At 40.3% G+C, this 23,108-nt stretch overlaps 1 protein-coding gene across 13 annotated transcripts in view; it reads left to right on the top strand.

Annotated features, from left to right (window-relative positions):
* LOC127578716 (remodeling and spacing factor 1-like) overlaps positions 1–23,108 on the top strand; it is a 208,060-nt gene that overhangs the window by 95,814 nt on the left and 89,138 nt on the right. For all 13 annotated transcript variants that reach the window (XM_052031065.1, XM_052031077.1, XM_052031072.1 and 10 more), the window contains exons 2-3: positions 17,981–18,138; positions 21,259–21,462. In XM_052031065.1, the coding sequence (XP_051887025.1) occupies positions 17,995–18,138; positions 21,259–21,462 (348 nt within the window). In that variant the 5' untranslated portion in view covers positions 17,981–17,994. The remainder of the gene's footprint in view (positions 1–17,980; positions 18,139–21,258; positions 21,463–23,108) is intronic.

Genomic DNA, 23,108 nt, shown 5'->3' on the forward strand with positions numbered 1-23,108 from the left:
ATTACTGAGGCATGTGAAGTTCTGCAGGAAGATCTTTGGCCACGTTCTTGTTTTGGACTGTTCTCTCCATCAAGGTTACAGTAACTTTCAATTTCTTCACTGCAGGAACAGTTCAAGTTGCTACAGCAGATCTTTGGCAAGTTTCCCAACCTGCTGCATTAAAGGTGATGCATCGATTGAGAAAAATGAAACCACAGTAGATGAACTCAGTGAGCAACACATGGCATATCAGACATTGGGTTTTGCCAGCACTGATGATTTTATATGGATGGCCGTTGACTGTACTTGGTGTCTATAAGGGGTCCCCTTAAACTTTTTATCAAAAGGTGAGTTTTTCCAGTCAATCCACTGAATATTGTGGAGAAAAATGCTCATGGCAACCATCACATTTCCATGCCGCATGCATCCTTCATCTGTTCTGCTGGGCAGTTGCTGCATCCAGAGTGATCAATCCAGGGGTCAAGAGGTGCCTTCTACTTCCCTGGCTTCTCCCACCGGAGTTCTCTCCAGTCAGAGTAGCCAAGGCCAGATACAATGAGTCATTGTAGTGGGAAATGACGTCGGCCTCATTTTTGAGGTTCTGTTATCTGGAGGCTCTTTATGGTATTTGTGCAGATGTGGACACCTCATTGTTGTCTGGCTGCTGCAAAATCTTGTAAACTGAACCCCGCAGTTGCTGCTGGAGGAAGAAGAAGAAGGAAAACTGGATCCTGAGGGCCATGAGGTGAAGACTGGAGAGCAACAAAACAGAAGGAAGAGGAAGGTGCCCAGAGACAAGTCCTTGGTACCCACAGCTTTACCTCCCAGCAGGGCATTGTCTGCGTGGCATAAAAGGGACTCTGAAAAGACAGGAACTTCATAAGGAGCTAGCAAAATAAAAATTCTCACTACAGTCCTTAACGCTCGTAATCAGCTGGGAGAGCCTAGATGATCTCCTCCCCCTGCTGTGCACGTCAACCTATGCTGAATGTAACACACACATGAAGGAATCGCTGCTTCAAGTTACGATAGCTTTTCCTATGATATCTCTATTTCCTGATGAGCAGTATCTTGCTGAAGGAACTTGGTCCTCCTGCATAAGTTAAGTTTTTTTTTGTGAAGAAATCTACTCCGGAGGTACAGTCAGTGGTGTGCAGATCACCTTGATGTACCTTGAGATCATGAAATTTCTTTCAGCACGGCCTTATTGTATGGGAGTTGTCAATCCTGAAGGCGACAACTGTAGCCATCTCTAGCTAGAATCTCTTACGGTGGATCTGGTGGTTCTCTACCTGTCCTGGCTCTCTGGTCCTTCTGCTGGCAGGTATCTCATTGGGACATGCACATCCCTTCAAGGGATCTTAAAGGGACACACACATCTCCTTAAGTGAATATGGAAGCTGTCTCCCTCTTATCCTACAATCTTTCTCTCTTCCATAATGCCATGAGGAGGGGGGTGCTCATCCTTAAAGGCTTCAGAACAAAGGACTGGAATTTGCATGAATGTTGCTGAAACCCCATCATGAATTGCATAGATCTGGTATTAGCGTTTGTTTCTGGATGTGAACTATTCTGATTCTATTCAAACTAGATTTTGGTCAATTTTCCATGTTTTTTTTTGATGATCCATCGCTTTAGTTGTGTTTTGACACAATAAACACGGGCACAATGTCTATATAAGTGGATTTTTTTTATATATTTTATTTTTAGGTATATTATCATGCCCCCTCATATATGCACAAATCAGTCTATTTAATTGTGGTATTAGGACAGTGATTGGAATAGCTCCATGTTTTAATTTACTAGAAAATTAGTTGGTAATTAAACATGTTTCCTGGCTACCTATCCTGTGGACCTGATTTCAGTTCCAGATACTATAAACGGATTGAATGTGCACAGCTGTTTGAAATTGACTGCTTTAAGTTGGGGCTCAGAGAATATCTAATGCTCAAATGGTGGCTGAACAATACACTGGCAATTTGGTTCCCCCCCACCCCCCAAGTGATCCAAGAACAGCTAAAACAGGGCCTTCACATTCCCCAACTGGAGCTCATCCAATTTTGCACATCTCCTGACACTACTGCTGTGCAGCAGTCTTAGGAGAAGCGTGTCAGCTCTTAAGGGCATACTCCCTATTGGCAGCAGCCACACAGCAATATGCTTTAGCTGCTGAGGAAGAGGCAGAGGCTGCTGGAGTGATTCTGTAATGATTCTTTGGGTTGATTCTCAGGTGGTTTCATAGCATCCTTGTTCACCATCAGTACAAGTGGATAATTGGTCAGTAACAGAGGTGTTTCCTTGTGATTGCTCATAGCATTAGTGGATTTGCATCTGATCAGTCTCATTGTACATGTGCACCCAAAGGATTGCAAAATAAATGCATAAAGAAGCCTCATTTGAGGTTACCAGTTAAACTCTATAAAGAGGCTAATCTGATCTGCATAGCATATCTTGGGTGAAGTCAAAAATATAGTACTCTAGGTGCTGGAAATCTGAAATAACATTTTGCGGCAATGACCTTCTATAGAACACAGAACAGCACAGCACATGAACAGGCCCTTTGGCCCATGATGTTGTGTCAAACTAATTAAACTGGTAATTAAATGCCTAATTAAACTAGTCACTTCTGCCAACACGAGGTCCATTTCCCTCCATTCTCTGCTTAGTCATGTGCCTATCTAAAAGCCCCTTAAATGACTCTATATCATATACACCTCCATTACCACCCTTGGCAGTGCATTTCAAGCACCCACACATCTCCTTTCCCCACACATCTCCTTTGAACTTGCCCCCCTCTCACCATAAATGTATGCCCTCCAGTATTAGACATTTCAACCCTAAGAAAAGGATACCAGCTGTCTATCTATGCCTTGCATAATTCTATGAGCTTCTATCAGGATACAAGTTTGGGGTTATCTTAACCCCATTTTTCTTATTGCATGTCCTGACCTTCTGAGTATTTCCAGCATTTTCCCTTTGACACACTCTTGTGACTTCTGAGAAATGCAGTTTCACACCCTGCTAAAAACCCATTAATCCCAACAAAAATTGTGACAAATTATCACATTTGAGTTTTTATTTTCTCCTATAACCATCTTATATATGGAACAATATGGATTTGTACGGCTTTTCATAGCATACCTCAGTACGTTGTAATGTATGACATAACTTTGTTATTTAACATGAATTACTGTTGTTCTCCATGTGGGAGCTTATTTGGTATAGTGATGTTGGTGTTCTGGCTCAAAGTTTGTAAATGATTTGCTCCTCTGTCAGGATGCCTTTTTGGATTTTCCTTAAGGCATGACGCTTGCAATGGAGGCAGTCAAGAATTTGCAATCTAGAATGAGAGCTCCAGTTCTGTCACATTATTACATCTGGCAAAATGTTCCATCTTGCACCAGGGTTATATTCAACTGATCCTACATTAAAAATGTAGTCACTCATCCCAATTTATGTATTGATAGGTCAAACTTTTTGTTTGCATTTGTTTAATTATCTGGAATTCTTTGACTAACTGGATTGTTGAAATAGGTTCGACAGTAATGCTAAAAAGGGAACTGAATAAATACTTGACGTCTGGAAAGTCGGACCATACGGAGAAGAGGGACTAATTGGATCGCTCCTTTACAAAGCTAACATTAGCGAGGATGATCTTTCTGTGCTTTTATCATGATGTGGTTCTATTTGCAAAGGTGAAAGAAAAACGTTACCTTGACTTGTAACGCATTTATTTATAACTCTGCTTTCTTTCCCCCAACCTCCAAGTCTTGGTTAATAATAAATGTACCATTTTTCATCTTGTACACTTCTTTTGTACTTCTAGCCACTTCTTCTGATCTACCCTGCATGCTTCACAGGAAATGGTAATCTGTTCAGAATGTTTGTTCGGTATATGAGAGAAGTTTTAGACTAAGTTTTTAATGTGAAGGAGAAAGATCAACATCAAATTGTATCCAACCAAAGTTTCCAGTTCCAAGAGTTTGAGCTTCCCATCTGATGGCCAAGTCCTACAGTCTTAAACATGCTAAGAATTTTTTCAGTCCACCCATGAAAAGGCGGTTTTCAAACCGTAGTGCCGAATATGGTTATTTTCTAAATTTATGCAATCCTCTAGGGTAATATCGGGTGGAGACCAGGCATTGCTCCAGAAAAGCAGAGGAGGAAATTACAGGCGATAATTCTGTTTAGTCTATTGATCCTGTAAATTTAAGAGCATTTTCACATTTTGGCTGGAGGGATTCATGAATAATTTCTATTCTCTTTCTCACTCGAGCTACAAATATAAAGTAAAGCATCAAATCCTGATTTAGGCAATATGCCAGAGTGAATGCAACTATGAAATGACATCAGGAAATTCCTGAAGCAGCCTTTCTTCTGATAATCACAGATGTAGGTCAGTTGGGCTGCAACTGCGTCCCAGTGTTATGCATATGACTGGTGCATGCATACTCCAGTCACCGAAAAATGTGAAATGATAATCTTGGTAAACTAGTTAATGCACTGAGTCAGCGCTCAACTCGTGACTAAGGGATAATGTTTGTAATTATGCACCTGCGTTTTAAGCCAAAATAGATCCATTTAGGATTTAAGAGCAATATGCTGTTTTGGATAATTTGGTCGACAGCTCTGGGTGTTCGATGCAGTGCTTGAATAGGTTTGGAAGTCGAAACCTAGCTGGCTTTGATGTGGAAAAAGACGCCAATTTTAACGTGGAATCCCTGGCTCCGTGACAGCATTCTGGCCTCTCCACAGATTTGAGCATTAGGGTTTGTTTTTGATATGAGCCTCGAGGCTGACATTCCAGTGTAGTACCTTGCTGTTGGTGGTGTTTTTCTTTTTGGTGAGGCATTAAATTGACTCCTTCACTTTCTCACAGGTGAAATGTAAACATCCAGTGGTAATTATTCACTGAAGACCAAAGTTCTTTCTGTTGCCCTGCCCAGTGTTTATCCTGCAGCCAACAAGACAAAAACTGATTCTTGTGATTTGTATTTATGGGATCACATCATACAAATAAAATAATAAAACAAAATGGCTGGGTGCTTCCAATGTGCAACAATGACTACACTTCAGAAGTACTACATTGGCTGTGAAGTACTTTTGAGACGTGATCTTGAGGTCATGAAAAGCACAATATAAATAAGTCATTTTAAGTTTTAATGTCATTGAAGACTTGGAGTCATAAAGCAGTGAGATGTACTTCAGTTTTCAAGTGAAAAGTCAATCAGCTATTTGAAGTTGCTAAGTTGTGTTGCAGCTATATAAAACCTTCTGGTTAGGCCACATTTGGAGTATTGTGTGCAGTTCTGGTTGCTGCATTACAGGACGGATGTGGAGGTTTTGGAGAGGGTGCAGAAGAGGTTCACCAGGATGTTGCCTGGATTAGAGAGTATTAGCTAGAAGGAGAGGTTGGACAAACTGTGACTTTTAGCAGTTGTTTTACCAGTTGTATTGTTTTATCAGAGGCTGAGGGGCAACCTGAAAGAAGTGTATAAAATTTATGAGAGGCATTGATAGGATAAATAGTCGGTCTTTCATTCAGGATTCAAATACGAGAGACCATAGCTTTAAGGTGAAAGGGGGAAAGTTTAAAGAAGATTTATAAGTCAGGTTTTTTTTTTACACAGTTGTAGGTGCCTGGAATACGATGTCAGGGGAGGTGGTGGAAGCAGATACAGTAGCAATATTGAAGAGGCATTTAGGCTGCCATGTGAACAGGCATGGGTTGGAGGGATACTGACCATGTGCAGGCAGGTAGGATTAGTTTAAATTGGCATAGTGGTTGGTATAGACATTGTGGGCTGAAGGGCCTGTTTCAGTGCTGTATGTTCCAATCCAAAATAATCTCTAACTCAAAATGTATAGGATCTAAATCAAATGTCAAAACGTGGACTAAAAACTGGGAGACTTGTTGATATTCCATGTCAACTATGCCTCAATTGTTTGCATTCTTCCATCTGAGTTGCAAGACTGTGGGTTATAGTCTGAGTCTAGAGTCTTCACAAAAATTCAGGCTGCCACATCTTTGCAGTGCTGAGGGAACTGTCTTTTGTTAAAAAAAATAAAAACACCAAAATAGGGCCTTAATTTTGAAGTTCCTTCTGCTCTCACTAGCAGTTGTAAAAGGCCCCATGGCATTCTTCAGAAGAGCAGCAGATAACTTTCACCGCTACTCTGGATATTAGAAAAATGGATATCTGGTTATGATCACAATGTTGTTTGTGGAAGCTTGTGTATGAGTTGGTTGTTTCCTTTATCACATAACAGTAACGAGACTTCAAAAAGTACTTTATTGGCTGGAGACTGCTTTCAGATGTCTTGTGAAGTGCTGTATAGATGTCTTTTTTTTCCATAGATAATATGAAATTTGAAGCACACTTTCAAGTTCAGCTTTGGCTTGGTCCTCTTAGTTCAAGAGCACAATTCTTCACCAGCAAATACAACCAGATGTAGCTGGATGTGTGCTGCTGAGATCACCCATAGAAGTTAACTGTTTAAGTGTCAACATCTGGCTCAAAGAATAGCATTTCCTTCCTTCCCCAAAGGTTGTTTTGCATCATGAACAAGAGTGCTCTATGGGTGCATTTTGAACTTGCTGGAGCCACATCTCATTAGAAACTTTGGTATTTGTCTGATATGTAAATTCAGGGTTTTTTTTGTTGATATTGCATAACTGATGAAAAGGGCTAGTTATGCCATTCTCTCCTGGTGACTTTCTGCCATTTGTTGCAGTGGGAGTCCCTTAAGCCTGTTCCATCATTCAATAAGGAGGCCAGTGCCATCTTTAACTCCAGTGCCATTTTCCTGCACTAATCCCATATCTACTGATTTCATTAAGATCTTAGCTCTCTATTGGGAGAAGCTTCAAAATCCTGTGTACTTCCCCAAGGCTATATGTGCAATGTTAATAAGTTCCCATTTGTACCCGACACCAACTCGTGGTCTCACCTGTATTTTGTTGACAATTTAAAAGATCAGTACTAATTCTTTACAATCATGAAGCACAGATTCTAGTTTTTAATATCAGGAGTGAGGAGTGTGGGTGATTTAGTTGATCAAGAAAAAGACGCAAATCTTTTTTCTCATTCCAGTTTCTCTGGGGAAAAACTCCACTTTGAGAAGAAATGTAACCCTTTTAAGTGGAACCAGTCAGAAAATATGTTCGGAGGGGACAGAGTGAAGGAACATTTAGGCCTTGAGGTTTGTCCCTGTCGGAAGTAAAAAGTGGGAGGAAGAAAAGGGTGGCAGTAGACCAAGATAGTGGGGGGGTGCAGGCAGAAGGCATGACGAGAATTGCTTGTCAAACCCTTGCTTTTTCTCTTTTTTAACAAAAAAAACACGTTATTTGGTTGTTTATCAAGCTTATTGCCTCTAGGAATTTGGAAGGTAATTCTACCTCTAGATTGGCTTCCTGTCTTTTAATCGGTTAGTGATTTTTCAAGTGAGCTTGTGATTTTCATGTGGCCAAGGGTTAACAGCTTTTTATAAATAAACGTGCTCATCATTTTAAAAAATGTAGGCAGAAATCTGTCCTTGGTTTTATGTGCTGAATTCACGATGTATACATATTGAACTCCACGCTAATTCATTTTGTTTGAAGTCAGTAGAATGACATTTCTGAAGCAGAATCCAAAGTACTGATGTTATTAAATCATATGCAGAGTGGAGAAGGAATTTCTTCACTCTGTGTAAAACTGAGGGGTGATGTAGCCTTTTACTGGTTTACAGATGTCTGCTTTAGGAGTTCCATTTTTAATTGGGAAAAATATGCTGCAGATGTTCCAAGTCTGAAATACAACCAGACAATACTGGAGATGGTCAGAAGATCAGGCAGCATCTGTGGAGAGGGAAACAGAGTTAACATTTTAGGTTGATAGCCTTTCATCAGGATTCGTCATGGAAAGTGATTTATGCTGAAATGTTAGTTGTGTTTCTCTCGCCATAGATGTTCTCTGACCTGAGTATTTCAACATAGTCTGTTTTTAATTCCATCTTTAACTCTTGGCCCATTATTTTGTATGTCCTGTCTCTGCTGTCTTGCTACGTGTGTAGATGTTGTACGAAAATCTAGAAACAGTGTTTACTTAAGATATTATTTTAATTCAGTATGTTATACATCTTGGGGGGTGAATATTATTGGATACTTTTTAGTTTGTCAGACATAATTTTGTGATCCTAGATATTATTATTGTTATTTGTATACATGCTGAAAATTTAGGGTTTCTGATGTTGTCTGTTAAATTCTGAAAAAAATCTAAATATGTGGCAGATTTTGCAGCAGCACATTTCAGCCATGTAGATTGTAAGGTAAAGCAACTGTGGTTGTGCCTGCAATGTGGGGAGCTCATTTTTCCCTCCCATTGAGCAAGGAATGGTTAATGAGACTTGGGTAACGGTACATACTTCCAGCCCACACCAAAGCAAAATGTATGCCAACAGCAATATAAAACAAAGCTCAGTGTCGTATATGTTTCTCACTGTTATATTCTTTAGGATATTAGTTATAAGTCACTGAAATTAAAATTTATGGTACAAATTCTGTGTATGGTTTCCAGAGATCCATCTTAACTGTATAGCATTCTCACTTTTTTTTTGATGGGTCGTGGTAAACCATCCACTGCGGAATGGATAAATCTTTTGCTTGTCTCCTGAAGTGAATGCTTCAATTCTGTCTAAAAGCTGTGCTGGGCCTGGTTGAGTGGGTGGGTAGCTGAGGTGTTCTCTGGGGTTGGTCCCTGTCTGCTACACAAAGTGGACCGCAAACTTTCTGAGAAAGCTGAATACTTGCTTGCGTTGTTTTTTTTTCCGGTGTACTTTCAAGTTGGAAATAGAATTTCTGTTTTATAATTTATGATGAAAGAAAAATGTACTCTTCACAACTACTGACATAGACCTTGAAGCAAAGTACATGGCACTTGAATGAATATTCATATTCTACTCGGATCTGGAATAGATTATGTTTTTATTGCATGCATTGCTTAGGAACAGTGATGGATAGCAATGTTGTGAAAGCTTTAAATGCTGGCACCAATTCTGCCTTTTTCAGTTCAATCTCTCTTAATATTACTTTCTGTTTCCCCTCGCTCTTCATGAACAATGGGCAATAATTTACCTCAGTCCTCTTGGTAATAAATCTTGGTCAACATTGCAGTGATTTTGCGTCACTTTAGTCTCTTTAGTAACTGAACGTAGGCTTGAAGTGCAGGAAGAAAGGTCAGGATATTCTCCAACCTATAGGGGATGGTTGTACAAAAAGGCAATTAAATACTATTGTTGATGCTCTTTGTTTACGTCAGTCTCTAATTAATACCTCATTCCCTATTGGTGGTCTGTTAATGCTCATTATTAAGCTGTGACCTACTCCTGCTTCTGTTTCTTCATATTCAGAAGGTCTGGTGTTGGTTTTCAAACTTAAATAGTGAATTTTGCTATCACCCGGGAGAGGGTTTCATCAGCTAATTGATGATGCAGGGTACCATGTTGCTGATATTGGAATTGGTTTATTATTGTCACTTGTACAGAGGTACAGTGAAAAGCTGGTCTTGCATACTGTTCATACAGATCCATTTATTACGCAGTACATTGAGGTAGTACAAGGGAAAACGATAACAATGCAGAATAAAGTGTCACAGCTACAAAGAGAGAGTGCAGTGCAGGTAGACAATAAGGTGCATGGTCATAAGGTACATAGTGAGGTCAAGAGTCCATCTTACCGTACTAGGGAACTGTTCAATAGTCTTACAACGGTGGGATAGAAGGTCTCCTTGAGCCTGGTGGTATGTGCGCTCAGGCTCCTGCATCTTCTGCCTGATGGGAGAGGGGAGAAGAGAGAATGTCTTGGGCGGGTGGGGTCTTTGATTTTGCTGGCTGCTTCACTGAGGCAGCAAGAAGTATAGGCAGAGTCCATGGAGGGGAGGCTGGCTTCCATGATGTGGACACAGCTCAGCACAACTCTGTGCAGTTTCTTGTGGTCCTGGGTAGAGCAGTTGCCATACCAAGCTGTGATGCATCCAGATAGGATGCTTTCTATGGTGTATCGATGTAAAAAAAAAAATTGAGTGTCAAAGGGGACGTGCCAAATTTCTTTAGCCTCCTGAGGAAGTAGAGGCGCTGGTGAACTTTCTTGGCCGTGGTGTCTAAGTGGTTGGACCAGGACAGGCAATTGGTGATGTTCACTCCTTGCAACTCGAAACTCTCAACCATCTCAACCTCGGCACCATCGAATGTATTGCTAGACCATTGAGTGCAAGCCAAGCAAGTCAAAATTAGACCCATGTCCTATTCTGGATTCTGTCCATCTGTGGAGGAATAACCTGGAAGGTGAATGATTGACAAGAGTAAAATGGATATGTAACACTGGTGCAGAAAGATGTGATTTGGCTTGGAGCACAAGATAATGCTTATGTAAGCAGTGCTTTCCCTTCTGTCTAAGAGTACTGTATAGCTACTGGTTACTTCAAAATTGCAGTCTTTTCTAATGCAAGGACATGAGCTCTCAAAGCTGTAATTGATGACTAGCTGATATTTAAGTGGTGTTAGTTAAGGGAACGTTCTTTTCTAGGATGTCAGCAGAACCCTGTGCTTTTCTTTGAATAGTCAGATAGCATATTTAATGAAGAGTTTTGATTTATTGGGCCAGATTGCTCTGCCTCAGTTAATCAGCCTGAAACTACTGCCACAGATCCCCACCAAACTGTCCTGCAACCTCCCCCATTGTGTGTCTGGCACCATGAAGAGGCCCTGGTGTAGGAACTGCCCTGATACCTGGCAAAGCCCTGCCCTCCACTTTGACATTCAGAGACATTCTTATAACTCCTAACACTGAAGCAAATTAATTTAAGATAAAAGTACCTAAATAAAAATGGGTAATTAAAACAATCATCCAAGGCAAAATATATATTTTATTTAAGAAGGCATTCTGCCTCCCCTCAAGGCCTACTAACCATTTGCCTTCCAATAGCCAGTGAAATAAATGGAGTGCTGGATCTCGTGCCTCTGCTAACCTGGTACAGGATCTGGTTGCAATTTTCCCCTGTGAGACTCCTGGAAGTCCCACCAAGACTGGCCTTTAGAATCTGTCAGTAAATCCTCGACTTACACAATTGGCAGCACACGTGTGGAAGTCTGGAATGTACTGACAGTTAAGTGGCTGAATACCAGTTGTTTAGTTTGGAATAGCTGGCAGTGGCCAGTGCAATCCAACCCATTGTGCCGTCCAAAAGATCATGGCCTGTAACTTGTGAAGAGAACAACAATGAAGCTGTCAGCACTCAACATTATCATGGAAGGAAGCTGATACCAACTGCACAAGCCCAGTTTAATGCAGATGTCCAAGAAACTTCTGTCAATGGTTCTGTTCACTGAGTGCGTCGTTCCAGCATTCTCCTGAGTAATCAGTGAAGTAATCAGAATCTCAGATACTCAAGAACTATTCCTTTTGTTCATTTTTAAATCCCCAAAATGTTGTCTGAATATTGTTCTTTTTTTAAGGTATGCCAGGGCAAAACGATTGCTTGGTATACACTGTTCCTAAAAGTTAATATTATCTGTGTAGGTTATCATTACCTCAGCTGCTTAAATTATGAGCCTTAGTTGTTTTTCTTTTGTTTATAATTACAGCTCTATCAACTGCCTTCTCCATTGCCCCTTCTGTCATCTGACAGTTTGACAACTTTGCCTTGAGATTCTGAATCCAGGTCACTTTTTGCTTCACTGGTTAGCACAGGGGTATCCCAAATGAGAACTCCTCTCCATAAGCACTTTGGCCAATTTCTTAACCAATCCCAGGATTTAGTCAACTTCTCTCTAGATTGAAGTTTCATCGTCCTTTATGTGGAAATATCTAATTGGTATAGGGAAATTGATTTATTCCATGTCAAATGGTTTGCCTCTGGCAGTTAGTGTTTTTTTTCCCCAAATTGGTCAGGTATGATTTGGCCTCTCTGAATTCACTGACTCGCTGTGCTTTTGTCAACCAAATATTGTCTAAGCCATTGTCTGCTTTTATTGATGCTCCATAAGAGTATTAAGTTCTGTGTAGGTGAGCCTCTTTTAATATTAACCCATCACATCACATTCAAACTTACAATTTTAATCTTTGTAAACTGCTATAAAATTGACTTTTATGCTCTTCCAGAAATACTTTTTAACATACTTCAATTGGAGCTCATGTATGGGGGGGTTGGGCATTCTTTAGGCTAGAAAATATTTGGAAGCATCAGTGAGTTTAATAGTAGATAAACTTTATTATCTGCGTTTGGGCTTTTCTGGTTCACGTAGCCTTTCTTAAGATGGCACATGAATGATCTTGAGATAGACTTAAGAGTATGATGAGCTATTATTTAACTGGATCAATGAAGGTTGCAACTTGGTTATAAAATAATAAAATAAAGACTTGCATTTGTCCCAAGATTATGGTAGGTTGAAATGCTGTACGGCCAATAAACTGCCTTTGAAGTGCACTTGTCATTGTAATACTAAGAAACATTGGCATTGAGTTTGCATGTGGTAAGTTCATATAAATGGCAATGTCATCATGACCTTGTACTGTTCTTGGATGCTGATTGAGGACGCCCAAGGAAATGCCAGTGAGAACTTACCACTGCTGTGGTTTTCAGCTGAGAACAATAATTGTTGCTTTGACGCTGATGCCCCTATGTGTCATACCACATAGAAGGTTCCAGAGGCAGTCACCACACTTCAGGCTGCATTGATAACTATAGAAGGTTGCAGAGGCAGTCTGTGAAGAGCCCTTGAATGAACTGCCTTGTTCAAACTCCTTGTGTCTCCTGTGCATCAGACTGTGGACTCAGCAATGGACCTCGTTAGAAACCCACTAAACACATGCTTGAGCAAAGACGCGGTGCATGTTTTTAAGTGGTTTGCTGATTGCACTGAGCCAAATGTTTCATTCATCCAAAGGGGATGGAGAGAATTTTTAGGAGTTCAATTAAAAAAGCATCAGAAATGTTCCATAAGTTGGAGCCAAACGAATACATGCCCTATATTTAAAAAGGACAGTGGTCTACATCTATTAACAGGAAGTTCTGAGTCTTCTATCACAACTGTGTATAATAATTTTAAAAAAACAATGAAGGGTGAGATTGTCCTGTTCCTTATACAGAGAAAATGCTCAACCAGCAAAATTTTTGAAGGCATATCCTGTTTAAGAAAGCCCCTTGAGGTTTTTTTGAAGATGCAATCTGATGGTCCATAATCAATTCCCTTAATTATTTTGACTTCCAGAAAGTCTCTGTCAAGGACCACCTACTTTTGGTTTTTCTTTGTACTCTGTTCTGATTTTTACTGATATTAAGTCTAATGCCACCACAATGAATTGCAGGTTCATGTTTTGAGTTTTTTTAAAAGTCATCGACAGGATTGATAGAGCGAGATGCACTTTAGCTGGGCAATGATGCATGCGAAAAGAGGAGTTGCATATTACCCAGTCACCATCAGCCAGTCTGTGATCAGATGAAACACCGCATGAAATACTTTAATCTTGCCTGAGCTTCAAAGCTACTTTTTGCTTTAGGGTGACTTTTGAATTCAAACTGTTCCTTGTGTATCACTTAGTCATATTGCTTTCCACAAAGAATCCTTCAGTGCACCATGCACTGTAAGTACTGAGGTGCTTTCCTCCTCGGCCAGCGGTTCAGACTGCAGTCAAAGCCTTAATTCAGCCTGAAAAATGTTTTTATTTTTAACACAATACTGCAACATAAGGCATTTATATGTGTATGTAAAATAACATTGCAATAAGACAGATGAGGGAAGTTGTGCAGCCCTGCTGATTGTCCTCATACAGAAGTTTGGAGATCCCAATGAAAGTACCTTGCTTCCATTATTGCTTCCATTGTCCACCAGAAAATTATCATGGCCATTAATATGCAGGGATAATGTTCTTAGGCTTGTAAATGAACAGCATCCTCATTTGTTTCTGGAGGAGGCTTATCACCTATGTGGAATACTAGCTTAATCTGTTGTCCTATTCTTAAAGACAAATGTCTCAAGTGATCAAATGTTAACCTCTCCACAAGAGGTTCTAGCTGTTCTTTTTGTTCTATCTATGCTATTTGATACAATACACTGACAGTTAATAACACACATTCACAAACACTTCAAGAGCAATGAGAGCTTTGACAGCCAGTGTGCATGGGGTGGCATCTCACCAGCTGTTCTTTTGGTGCAGTTGACCACATGCATGGAGAGGCACTGTGCTGGGCCTCGTTGATATGTTTATCACTGTTCTCGCAGTGGAAGGTTGCACCCCAGACCAGATGGAAAGAATCAGCATGGACCAGGTTGGAGGGTTGGGTGATGCTGGTGGTGAGGAGGGGGTTGAAGGATGGCTGTCTGGCTGTATCAGGGCAACAGACAATCTGCTCTATTGTAAGATTTACAGTGAATGAAGGCAAGATATTAGTCACTGAAAGTGGAAATCAGTAAAATGTTTTGCTCAGATGTTGAGTTGTGAAGGGTTAATGGTCAAAATAACAATATTGCAATTTTAAGAGTCGAGGTGGTGCAGATGTTGGAGATCTGAAATGAAAATGCATAAATATTTAGCAGGGCGAGTGTTGACGGTGAAGAGAATGTTTCAGATCAATAATCTTTGTTCAGAACTGGGGAAAAATTGGAGGCAAGTTAAGTGGAGGGCAGGAGACATGAAAGGGGTGATGGAGCTGGGTGAAAGAGGGATGAATAAATCCATGAGCAAATGACGACATGTAGATCTGGAAGTGATGTCAGTAAATGAATTCTGCTCCATACAGGAACCAAAGGCCAGTAATAAGTTGTGAATGACTCTCCGTCACAAGGCCTGCTATAGTCTTGGTGCAGAAGATAAACATACTGTGAACCAGCTGAGGGATCCACCAGAGTAATTAACCAAAAAATGTGAATGTGGACCCAGAGAGCTGAGAACTCAAGAATGGTTCAATGATCAGTTTGTTTGGGAAATCAGCAATCCGGTCTTTGTGGCTTCAATTGAAGGTATTTATAAAGGGCAGGATCAAGTTCTTGGCCAGCTGGTGATTCTGTAAGGTAGTGCCAACCAACTCCAGTGCATTCCTTAATCCTATGTCTGTGCATTGTGAGCTGACCCGACCTCTCACTGCACCCCTGGACTCGAGTCCAGGGCAGTTCCATGAGAACATTAGCCAACACAGAAATAGTAATGAGACTGAGTGGCTTGTTTGTTACCTGATTTTCTTTCATAATGATGGTTTTGATAAACTTGCACAAGTTAAGTGTTTTTGAATTTAAAAGAAAACAAAATTTTAGCTATTTAAATACATTTCAATTGGTTCTAAATGTCTGCGGTGACTAGATGCAGCTGGAGAGACTGTGAAAAAACATCTTTCTTTTTCAATCTTTTTATTGAATTTCAAATTAATATACATATGATGCCAAGAGATCGGGATAACAATAATAAGTTAATTTTTACTCACAAGGAGTGAAATATGTAATCTGGACCTCCCGGTCTCTTGCTAAGTGAACGTGATTTTAAAAAAAATTGAAAAGAAATTTGGTTATATGAAAAGAAAATCCCCAAATCACCAAAAAAACGTATAATTAACAAAAGCAAACCAAAAACTTCAAAAAAAAACTGGACTGATATTTCTTCGGTTAAAAAAAAATTATGTCGTCAGCTCCGTTCCTCTATATTCAAAGGTTATTGAAAGGGATTTGAAAAAGGTCTGCTTATATCATATGGAAATATTGAATAAATGGGCTCCAAACTTCCTCAAATTTAAGCAAAGGATCAACAGTACCACTCATAATTTTTTTTTTAGGTTTAAACATGTTATAGTTTGAGAAAACCATCGAAATGTGGTAGGGGGTATAGGGTCTTTCCATTTAAATAGAATGGATCTCTTGGCCATTAATGTAACAGTGAAAAAGGTCTTCTGACTACATAATATGCACAGCAGTGAGGCCTCAGTCACTGGCAGCCAAGTGGCCACAAAAGGTTGGTGTGAATGTGAAGATCTGTAGGGAAGGTGGGGGGTGGATGGGTCTTAGATCATCCAACCCTGTGCATCTTCTGATTTGCAGTGGAAGAAGATAAGCTATAAAAGTCATAAGCAGAGAGAAAGTACTGGAGATATTGCTTGTCAAGATGGGATGGAAGGGGAGAGGGGAAAAGGGAAGATTTCACCTGTCTAGAAAATGCCTGGGTCCATTATCAAAGATTTGGTGATAGGATACATAGGAAAGCATTGAGGAAGTAACTAGGAGGGGCACGTAAAAGGCAATCAGTGGATGTAGTGTATATTGAGATATGAAAAGCCACTTCATAAAGTTCATGCAAAGGGTGGTTACATAAAATGAGGATTTGAGTTAAGTGTATTGACACAGAAAAGATTGGTTTAAAAAAAACAGAAATAGGGCAAGAGTGAGCTTGTCATTATGGGATACAGGCTGTTGCTCGTGGACAGCCACAAGAAATAGCTCTGGGATTTTATATTTGTAATTAATGTTGCAGAAGTTCCTAGTTTGATATTAAATTTAGTTGGGGAAGTGACTCGTAAGGGAAATGCTCTGGATTTCGACAGGATAAGTGAGCAGGCAAATGGGTGAAAGATGGAATATTGTGTGAGGAAATGTGTAGCTGTCCATTCTTAATGGGGAAGATAGAAAGGCAATTTTTGAAATGGTGGAAAACTGGTAAATGTCACTGTAGAGCAGAAATAGTTATGTGCTGTTTCTAAAAATACAGAAAATAAGCAATTAGGAAGGCCAGTGTCTGTTGCAAAGGAGTTGAAGCATGCAGATGAAGTCTTGCTGCAACTGTAAAGGATTTCAGCAAGATGACATTGGGAGTTTTGTGTGTAGTTTTTGTCTCTGTGCATGTTAGAGATGTACTTGCCTTGTATCAGTTTGAGAGAGTAATTGCTGTGATGAGTAGGTTGTGCTGGAAGGAGAGAGTAGGCTGGGTTTGCAAGAGTGTAGAAGAATGAGAGGTAATTGAAACAACGTACTTTGAGGGAGATTGCTGGTGTGGATACTGTGAGGCTTTTTCATCTGGCTGCCAAGTCTTGAATTAGTGCAAAAAGGGGGTTGTTATCAAGAACTAAAATGAAAGAATTATTCTTTACTTGGGTGTTAATCGATGGAATTCTTCCCAGAGGACTCTGGACCCTTAGTTGTTAAGTATATTCCAGGTTGAGATTGATTTAAGTATTTGGGCACCCAGGGATCGATAATAGGGTAGAAAGTTGGACAAAGTAGTCAATTGACCCCAGCTTTAATAGATAGTGGTGCAGACTCAAGGGACCTTTTGCAGCCCACTGCTTCATATTCTTGCCTTCAGTTGCACAACTAATTGATTTTTGCCTTCATTACCATTATTTTTGTCTTTTCATTTGCATGCTTGGATCAATTCATTGTCATTCGATGCCCATGAGAAAAATCACACCCAAATGATGCATCAAACTTAAAGTTTATAAACGTAGTCAATAAGGAAATGGTTATTCATTGATTTCTTGATTCCATGGAATTGAAGCTGACATCAATTAATTCTAAATACACTCTTCCATCTTTTGAAATATGATTAAATGTAAAACAAAATCATTGGACCACAGAAGAGCTCACTCATTGCATTCGTAGCCAAAAGCTGATTTGCTATTTGAAAATTAGCTTGCATGCCTTATCCTGCTGGGAGACAGTGAGCCGAATATTATCTGTTGGAGTTTATTGCTGACAGCTTTGGGTTTGATGTTTGCGAAGGGCAGGGTTTGGTAATTTTCTTCCAGGAGAAGGTGGTAGTTTTACTATGGATCTGGCTTTTTATTATTTTGTTGGCACACGTACAAAGTAATTTATTAAGGCAGATTTAATAAATGCTGGAAACTTCTTGTGGTATTCAAAGTCAAACTGCCAACTTCCCTGATTTGTGTTTAAAATATTTAGTTTGCCTTTTCCTGAAGCTTTAGAAATTGGCTTTCATCTTCTACTTAGCATCTAATACATCTTTTGCTGCTTCTTCTTTCAGAATAACTTGTAACTATGACAACGGAATCCGGCACGGATTCTGAGTTAACGAATGTTCAGCAGCCGTCTCCCCAGCAGGAGCAGCAACCTGCCATACAGCAAGAGATGGCAGACAATAAAGAACATCTGGCAGCCGATTCCAACAGCAAGCAAGACCAGGTAACAGCATGCAACAATTTGAAGTTTCAGTGGGGTTTTCTTAGTTGCTGACATTTTGCATATGATACTAGTAATTAGTGGACTGGGTAATGAACTGCCAAGGTGACTGCACTGTCATTCTCTCACATTTAGAGAAACATTCTCATTGGCTTTGTGTAGGATGATTGGTCAACAATGAAAGAAGAAAACAACCAGAGAGTATACACTCAGCCAGCTGTACGTTTCCAGTGTAGGGCCCTTAATGACAGACACATGTGGTTTTATAATTGGAAAATGGCTACTTGAAGGAGAAAGTGCCAGAAATGCAAGGAGTACAAACGAACAGTATTCAGAACTTTAGAAAAAACAAAAGTGATGGAGAAATTTCTAGAAGTGGTTGGTTTTTACTCTAGGTTAGAAAATAAGTAAAATATTGTAATTACTGTTGTATTTTCCAGAATTAATCTTGATTTGGGAGTTGTTAGAATTGGAAACTTTTGACTTGGTTGAGGGAACAGAAAGCAATATATTTCAGTCTGATGACACAATAAAGAGTGCAGGTGGGGGAACTAGCCTTGTAAATAGATAAATAAATGAACAAAACTGGGGGGATGGAGTTCAGTGTGAATGTGTGCAAATGGTTTCCCACTCTGGACGAGAGTATTTTTAAAATGCTGAGGAGGAACAATGGCAAATGAGCAGAAAAATATAAGGTTCCAAGTACAGAAATCACTCATAACTAGTGTACAGGTATAAAGAAAAATATTTTAAAATAAGTTGTAGGATGCTAGAGTGCTATAATACAAAACAGTAGAAATAATTGTCACTATGTGACAAAGCCCATTTGGAGTACTGCATTCATTTCTGGGGATTGGATCTCAAAAACGAAATATTGCTCAGATTTGTCAATTTACTTAAGCTGCTAACAGGCAGTTCAGTGCCCACGTATCCAAATGCAGAAGTCTTGAACTTGCTGACAAGATTCCTGAAAGTGAATCTGTCGCTTCTGCTCTGTTGATGGACTCCACATGTGTGCTGAGTTTTCCGTGGTTTTTAAACTGAAGATTCTGATCGTAGAACCTGTACCAAGTGGGACGTGTTGTAGAATCTGCTCGTTCATTCATATAGAGAGATGTTACAGATATGACGAAAAACAGTAAGCCAAGTTCTTGCTTTGTCTTTACTGTAATTTTTCTAATTATTTGATCATCATTAATTGCACTGAGGTGCTTTGTTATTGTAATTAAGTTTTTGAATATTTCTAAATGTCAGGGACGTCCACAAGGACTAGGGAAAAAAACAAGTTGTAACAGATGGCAATGATGGTGTAATTTAGGACATTTAGAACCCTTTAGCCCAAGTCCCATGCTGACGATCATGTGGCCATATTTACACGAATCCCACCCAAGCCCATTTGATTCTCCCCATATTCCCGTCCCTCTTTCCCACCCTCTACCACCATATTATGCAACCTATCTACCATCTACACAGCAGGGACAATTTACGGTGGCCAATTACCAACCAATTGCCTCCTAACCCGCAAGTCTTGAGCATGTTGGGGTCACGGGGAGATTTGTGCAAACTCCACACAGACAACATCTAAGGTTGGCATCGAACCTGGGTCACCAGAGCTGTGAGACAGCTCTACCAGCAGCACCTGTCATTGTGTGTTATCTTGCTGTTTGTCAGAGATTTCTCAGCCACGGTTTCACGGTTAGGTCTTAGTTTGGCTCACGTGTTACCTGATTGTATCATGAGGTCCTGGTGCCATGCAAGACCCTGCCAATTTGGTCCAGGAGGTTTTCATCCAGGCATTCAGACAGACACTTAAATAGGCAAGGCATAGAAAGATGCATCAAGTCTTGGAGTAATACAGCACAAAAACAGGCCCTTCAGCCCAACCAGACCATGTCATCCAAGATGTCCACCTAAGCTCGTCCTATTTCTAATTATGGTCCTAATGTGGGCAAATGGGCTTAGTGTAGATGGGCAAAAAGGTCGGCATGGACGGGATGTGCTGAAGGGCTGCCATCTGTGCTGTATGACTCAGCCTTTCTAATACGGTTGCACACACAGTGAGGGCAGCACTGCTGCATATCTCAGCAGAGACTGCGGGCGGTGGGCTACATCTGGCTAAATTCAGACAATCGTCCTTGAAATGGAAGCAGTGGATGGCATTTTGGGATACAATGCCACTCTGCTGCCAGACTTTGCTGCAGGAATGTGGTGAAAATTATTCTTATGATAATTCAGAATTTATTAGTGAAATGATCCAAATTAAATATTGTCCCACTTAATACAGCAACTGATACTTGTTCAGATTTTTAAAAAATTTTCTGTACCAACTTGATCCCTCCTGCAGAAAGTTGCAGTGGATGTAATGCTGAATTGTCCTGCAGAGATAGTCCACTTCCCTGGATGAGGAGAGTATGTTACCAAATCTTTGAAAACCTCTGGTCAGACATCATTTTCTATAATCAGGATAACATTTAAAAAAAAATTTCTTAATATTGAATAATGCTCTTAACAGACCAGTGACATTTGCCAACTCATGATTTAAACATAAGCAATTCTCGCAACTGGTTGCTGTTTGATTTTATTAATTAAACACATCATGAAATATTTAACAAGCTTTCTTCAGCTAAAAGCTCAAACTGAATTATAAATAAACAAGTGGCGAGAAAGGGATTAGAAATGTTAGAAACTGCAGTTGAAACAGTTACTCACCTGCAGCTGATGGTTTGACCCTGGACCAAAATCTAGGTATTCTCGTGGTGAAAAGGCAAAATAATAATTCGGATGGTAGGTTTTTTAACTGGACTCTCAAGGGGTGAAAAGATGATTTGTTCTCTCAAAGATTTTCCTTTTCAGTTTTTTAAATATCAAATAGACTCGAAGTTTCCTCCACTTCTGTGCTGTACCCTTGCATCCTGCAAATTTGTTTTGTGCGCAAGAACTATGCAATTTTGACACACGAACTTTCTTTTTGACATGCAACAGAATTCCAGAAATGTTGCCAAATAAATTTCGAACATCTTTGACCAAATGCAAATATAACACGGAGCACAGAAACAAACTTCAAAAAATTCCTTTGATTTGTGTGTTTGATTTGAGTTCTTTTCCTTTTCATTTTCCCAACAGAATGCTGAGAAAGATAAAAAAACAGAAACCATTCCAAAAGTTGTTGAAGAGCTGGACGTTGGAGAAACTGATGATGACAAAACTTCGGAAAGGACAACACCAGGCAGAACCCCCAAGTCACCATTAAAAGGATCCAAAAAGCCAAAGACCATGCCGTGCAAGGTGACACTTCTGGATGGCACAGAATTTGAATGTGAGGTGGAGGTAAGGACCACTGCATGATATAAAAATATCTTCATTTAAAATAGACTAACAGCCATTATGGAATTGGCTCACAAGGAATTTGGCCTGAGTGTGCAAAATATTTTCAAGATGTAAGCAAGCAGTTCAATTATCCAGAAATCTGGTCACAAACAGGGTGCGGTGAGATCCTAATTGTTATTGCGATCTGCTGAGCTCTGGTGTCTTCTGCACCTATTTATAATGATTTTAAATTTAAAAATAAATAATCCATCTTTGCTAACTTATGAAGTTATAAAAGCTGTGAATGTTTATTATGGAGCAAGGCAGATGAAGGGGAAATTAAATCTGTATATTATATATGGGAGGCTGAGATAAGATGAATAAAAATGTCCCACTTTCCTTTGAGAAGTCCGGAGGCAGAGGAGCAGATTTTAAATTTTGAATAGAAGTATTATAGGGACGTTAGGAAAAATATATCACTGGCCTGAAGCTTGCTGCCTGAGCAAATGGTGGATGTAGGTACCCTGCAAGGTTCTGGAGATAATTGGATGCGTTGCAACCCACAGTATTGTAGACTGGCAGCTAGGAAGTGCGATTAGTATCAAAAGTAGTTCAGCGTGCATAGAGATGGTGAGCTGACTGGCCTCCCATAACTATCTGATGTCTTTGAAAGTTGGCTGAGAAATTGGTGCCTGCTGGAGTAAACTAGATGCAGGGACGTCCTGTATTGGTGTGGGTGGATTCCAGGCTTGTCTGATGTTTGGCCTTTGGCCTTCATTACCCGAGACCAGTCAATGGCCAACACGTACTGGGCAGATTCCTCTGATAGAAGATTTCTTAGCCCTTCTGTAGGTCGTGGGTGAGTGATCAGATTGAGAGGGAAGGAGAAAGTGGTAAATACTGCAAGGAGGAATAGTGATTTAGAGTGGGTGGATGGAGGCTTTGGCATTGAAGTGATCTGTAAGGGGCTGTCCAGCACTCTTGCCTAACATCCTAATAACCCATCATATACCAGTATTTCAAAATACTGGGACGTCCTGAAGTGCAGACAATTCTAACGTTCATTCCAAGTAGCTTTTCCTGCTACTTAGAATGAAAAATGACTCCTGGATTCCAATCGCAGTCACCCCAAGGCACAAGAAAGAAACGATCAATGCTTTTTCCGCTAAATCCTACAGAATCACTGAAAGGTTAACTAGGTCAACATCATTGACCTCTCCCAGGCATTGAGGCCTTGCTGTGGCTCTGATGGACAGACCAGAGCACCAGACTCCCAAAACAGACACTGTACTCCTGAGCTCTGTCCAAGGGAAAGATTGCCAGGCACACGGGGAAAGATTCAAGGATGTGCTCACAGCCTCCTTGGAAACTGCAAATCCCCACTGGATCTTGGGAGTCTCTGGCCCATGACGACTCAAAGTGGAGATGGAGCATTCAGGATGGTATGGACAACCTTGTGTCAATGTGTTGAGAGCGCACAGAAGCCCTGCGTAAGGGGCAGTAGGAGCACACCACCTCACAAACTGCCTGCCCCATCTCTGGACGAGTTTGTAGTTTCCCTCATTAACCACCTTAGAACCCACACAACCAGAGCGGAAGCAAGTCCACCTCTATCCAGAGGGGCTGTCTAAGAAAAAGGTGATGTAGAATAAGCAGCAAACACTGCA

This window comes from Pristis pectinata, chromosome 16 (assembly GCF_009764475.1).
Source record: "Pristis pectinata isolate sPriPec2 chromosome 16, sPriPec2.1.pri, whole genome shotgun sequence".
Taxonomy (NCBI): domain Eukaryota; kingdom Metazoa; phylum Chordata; class Chondrichthyes; order Rhinopristiformes; family Pristidae; genus Pristis; species Pristis pectinata.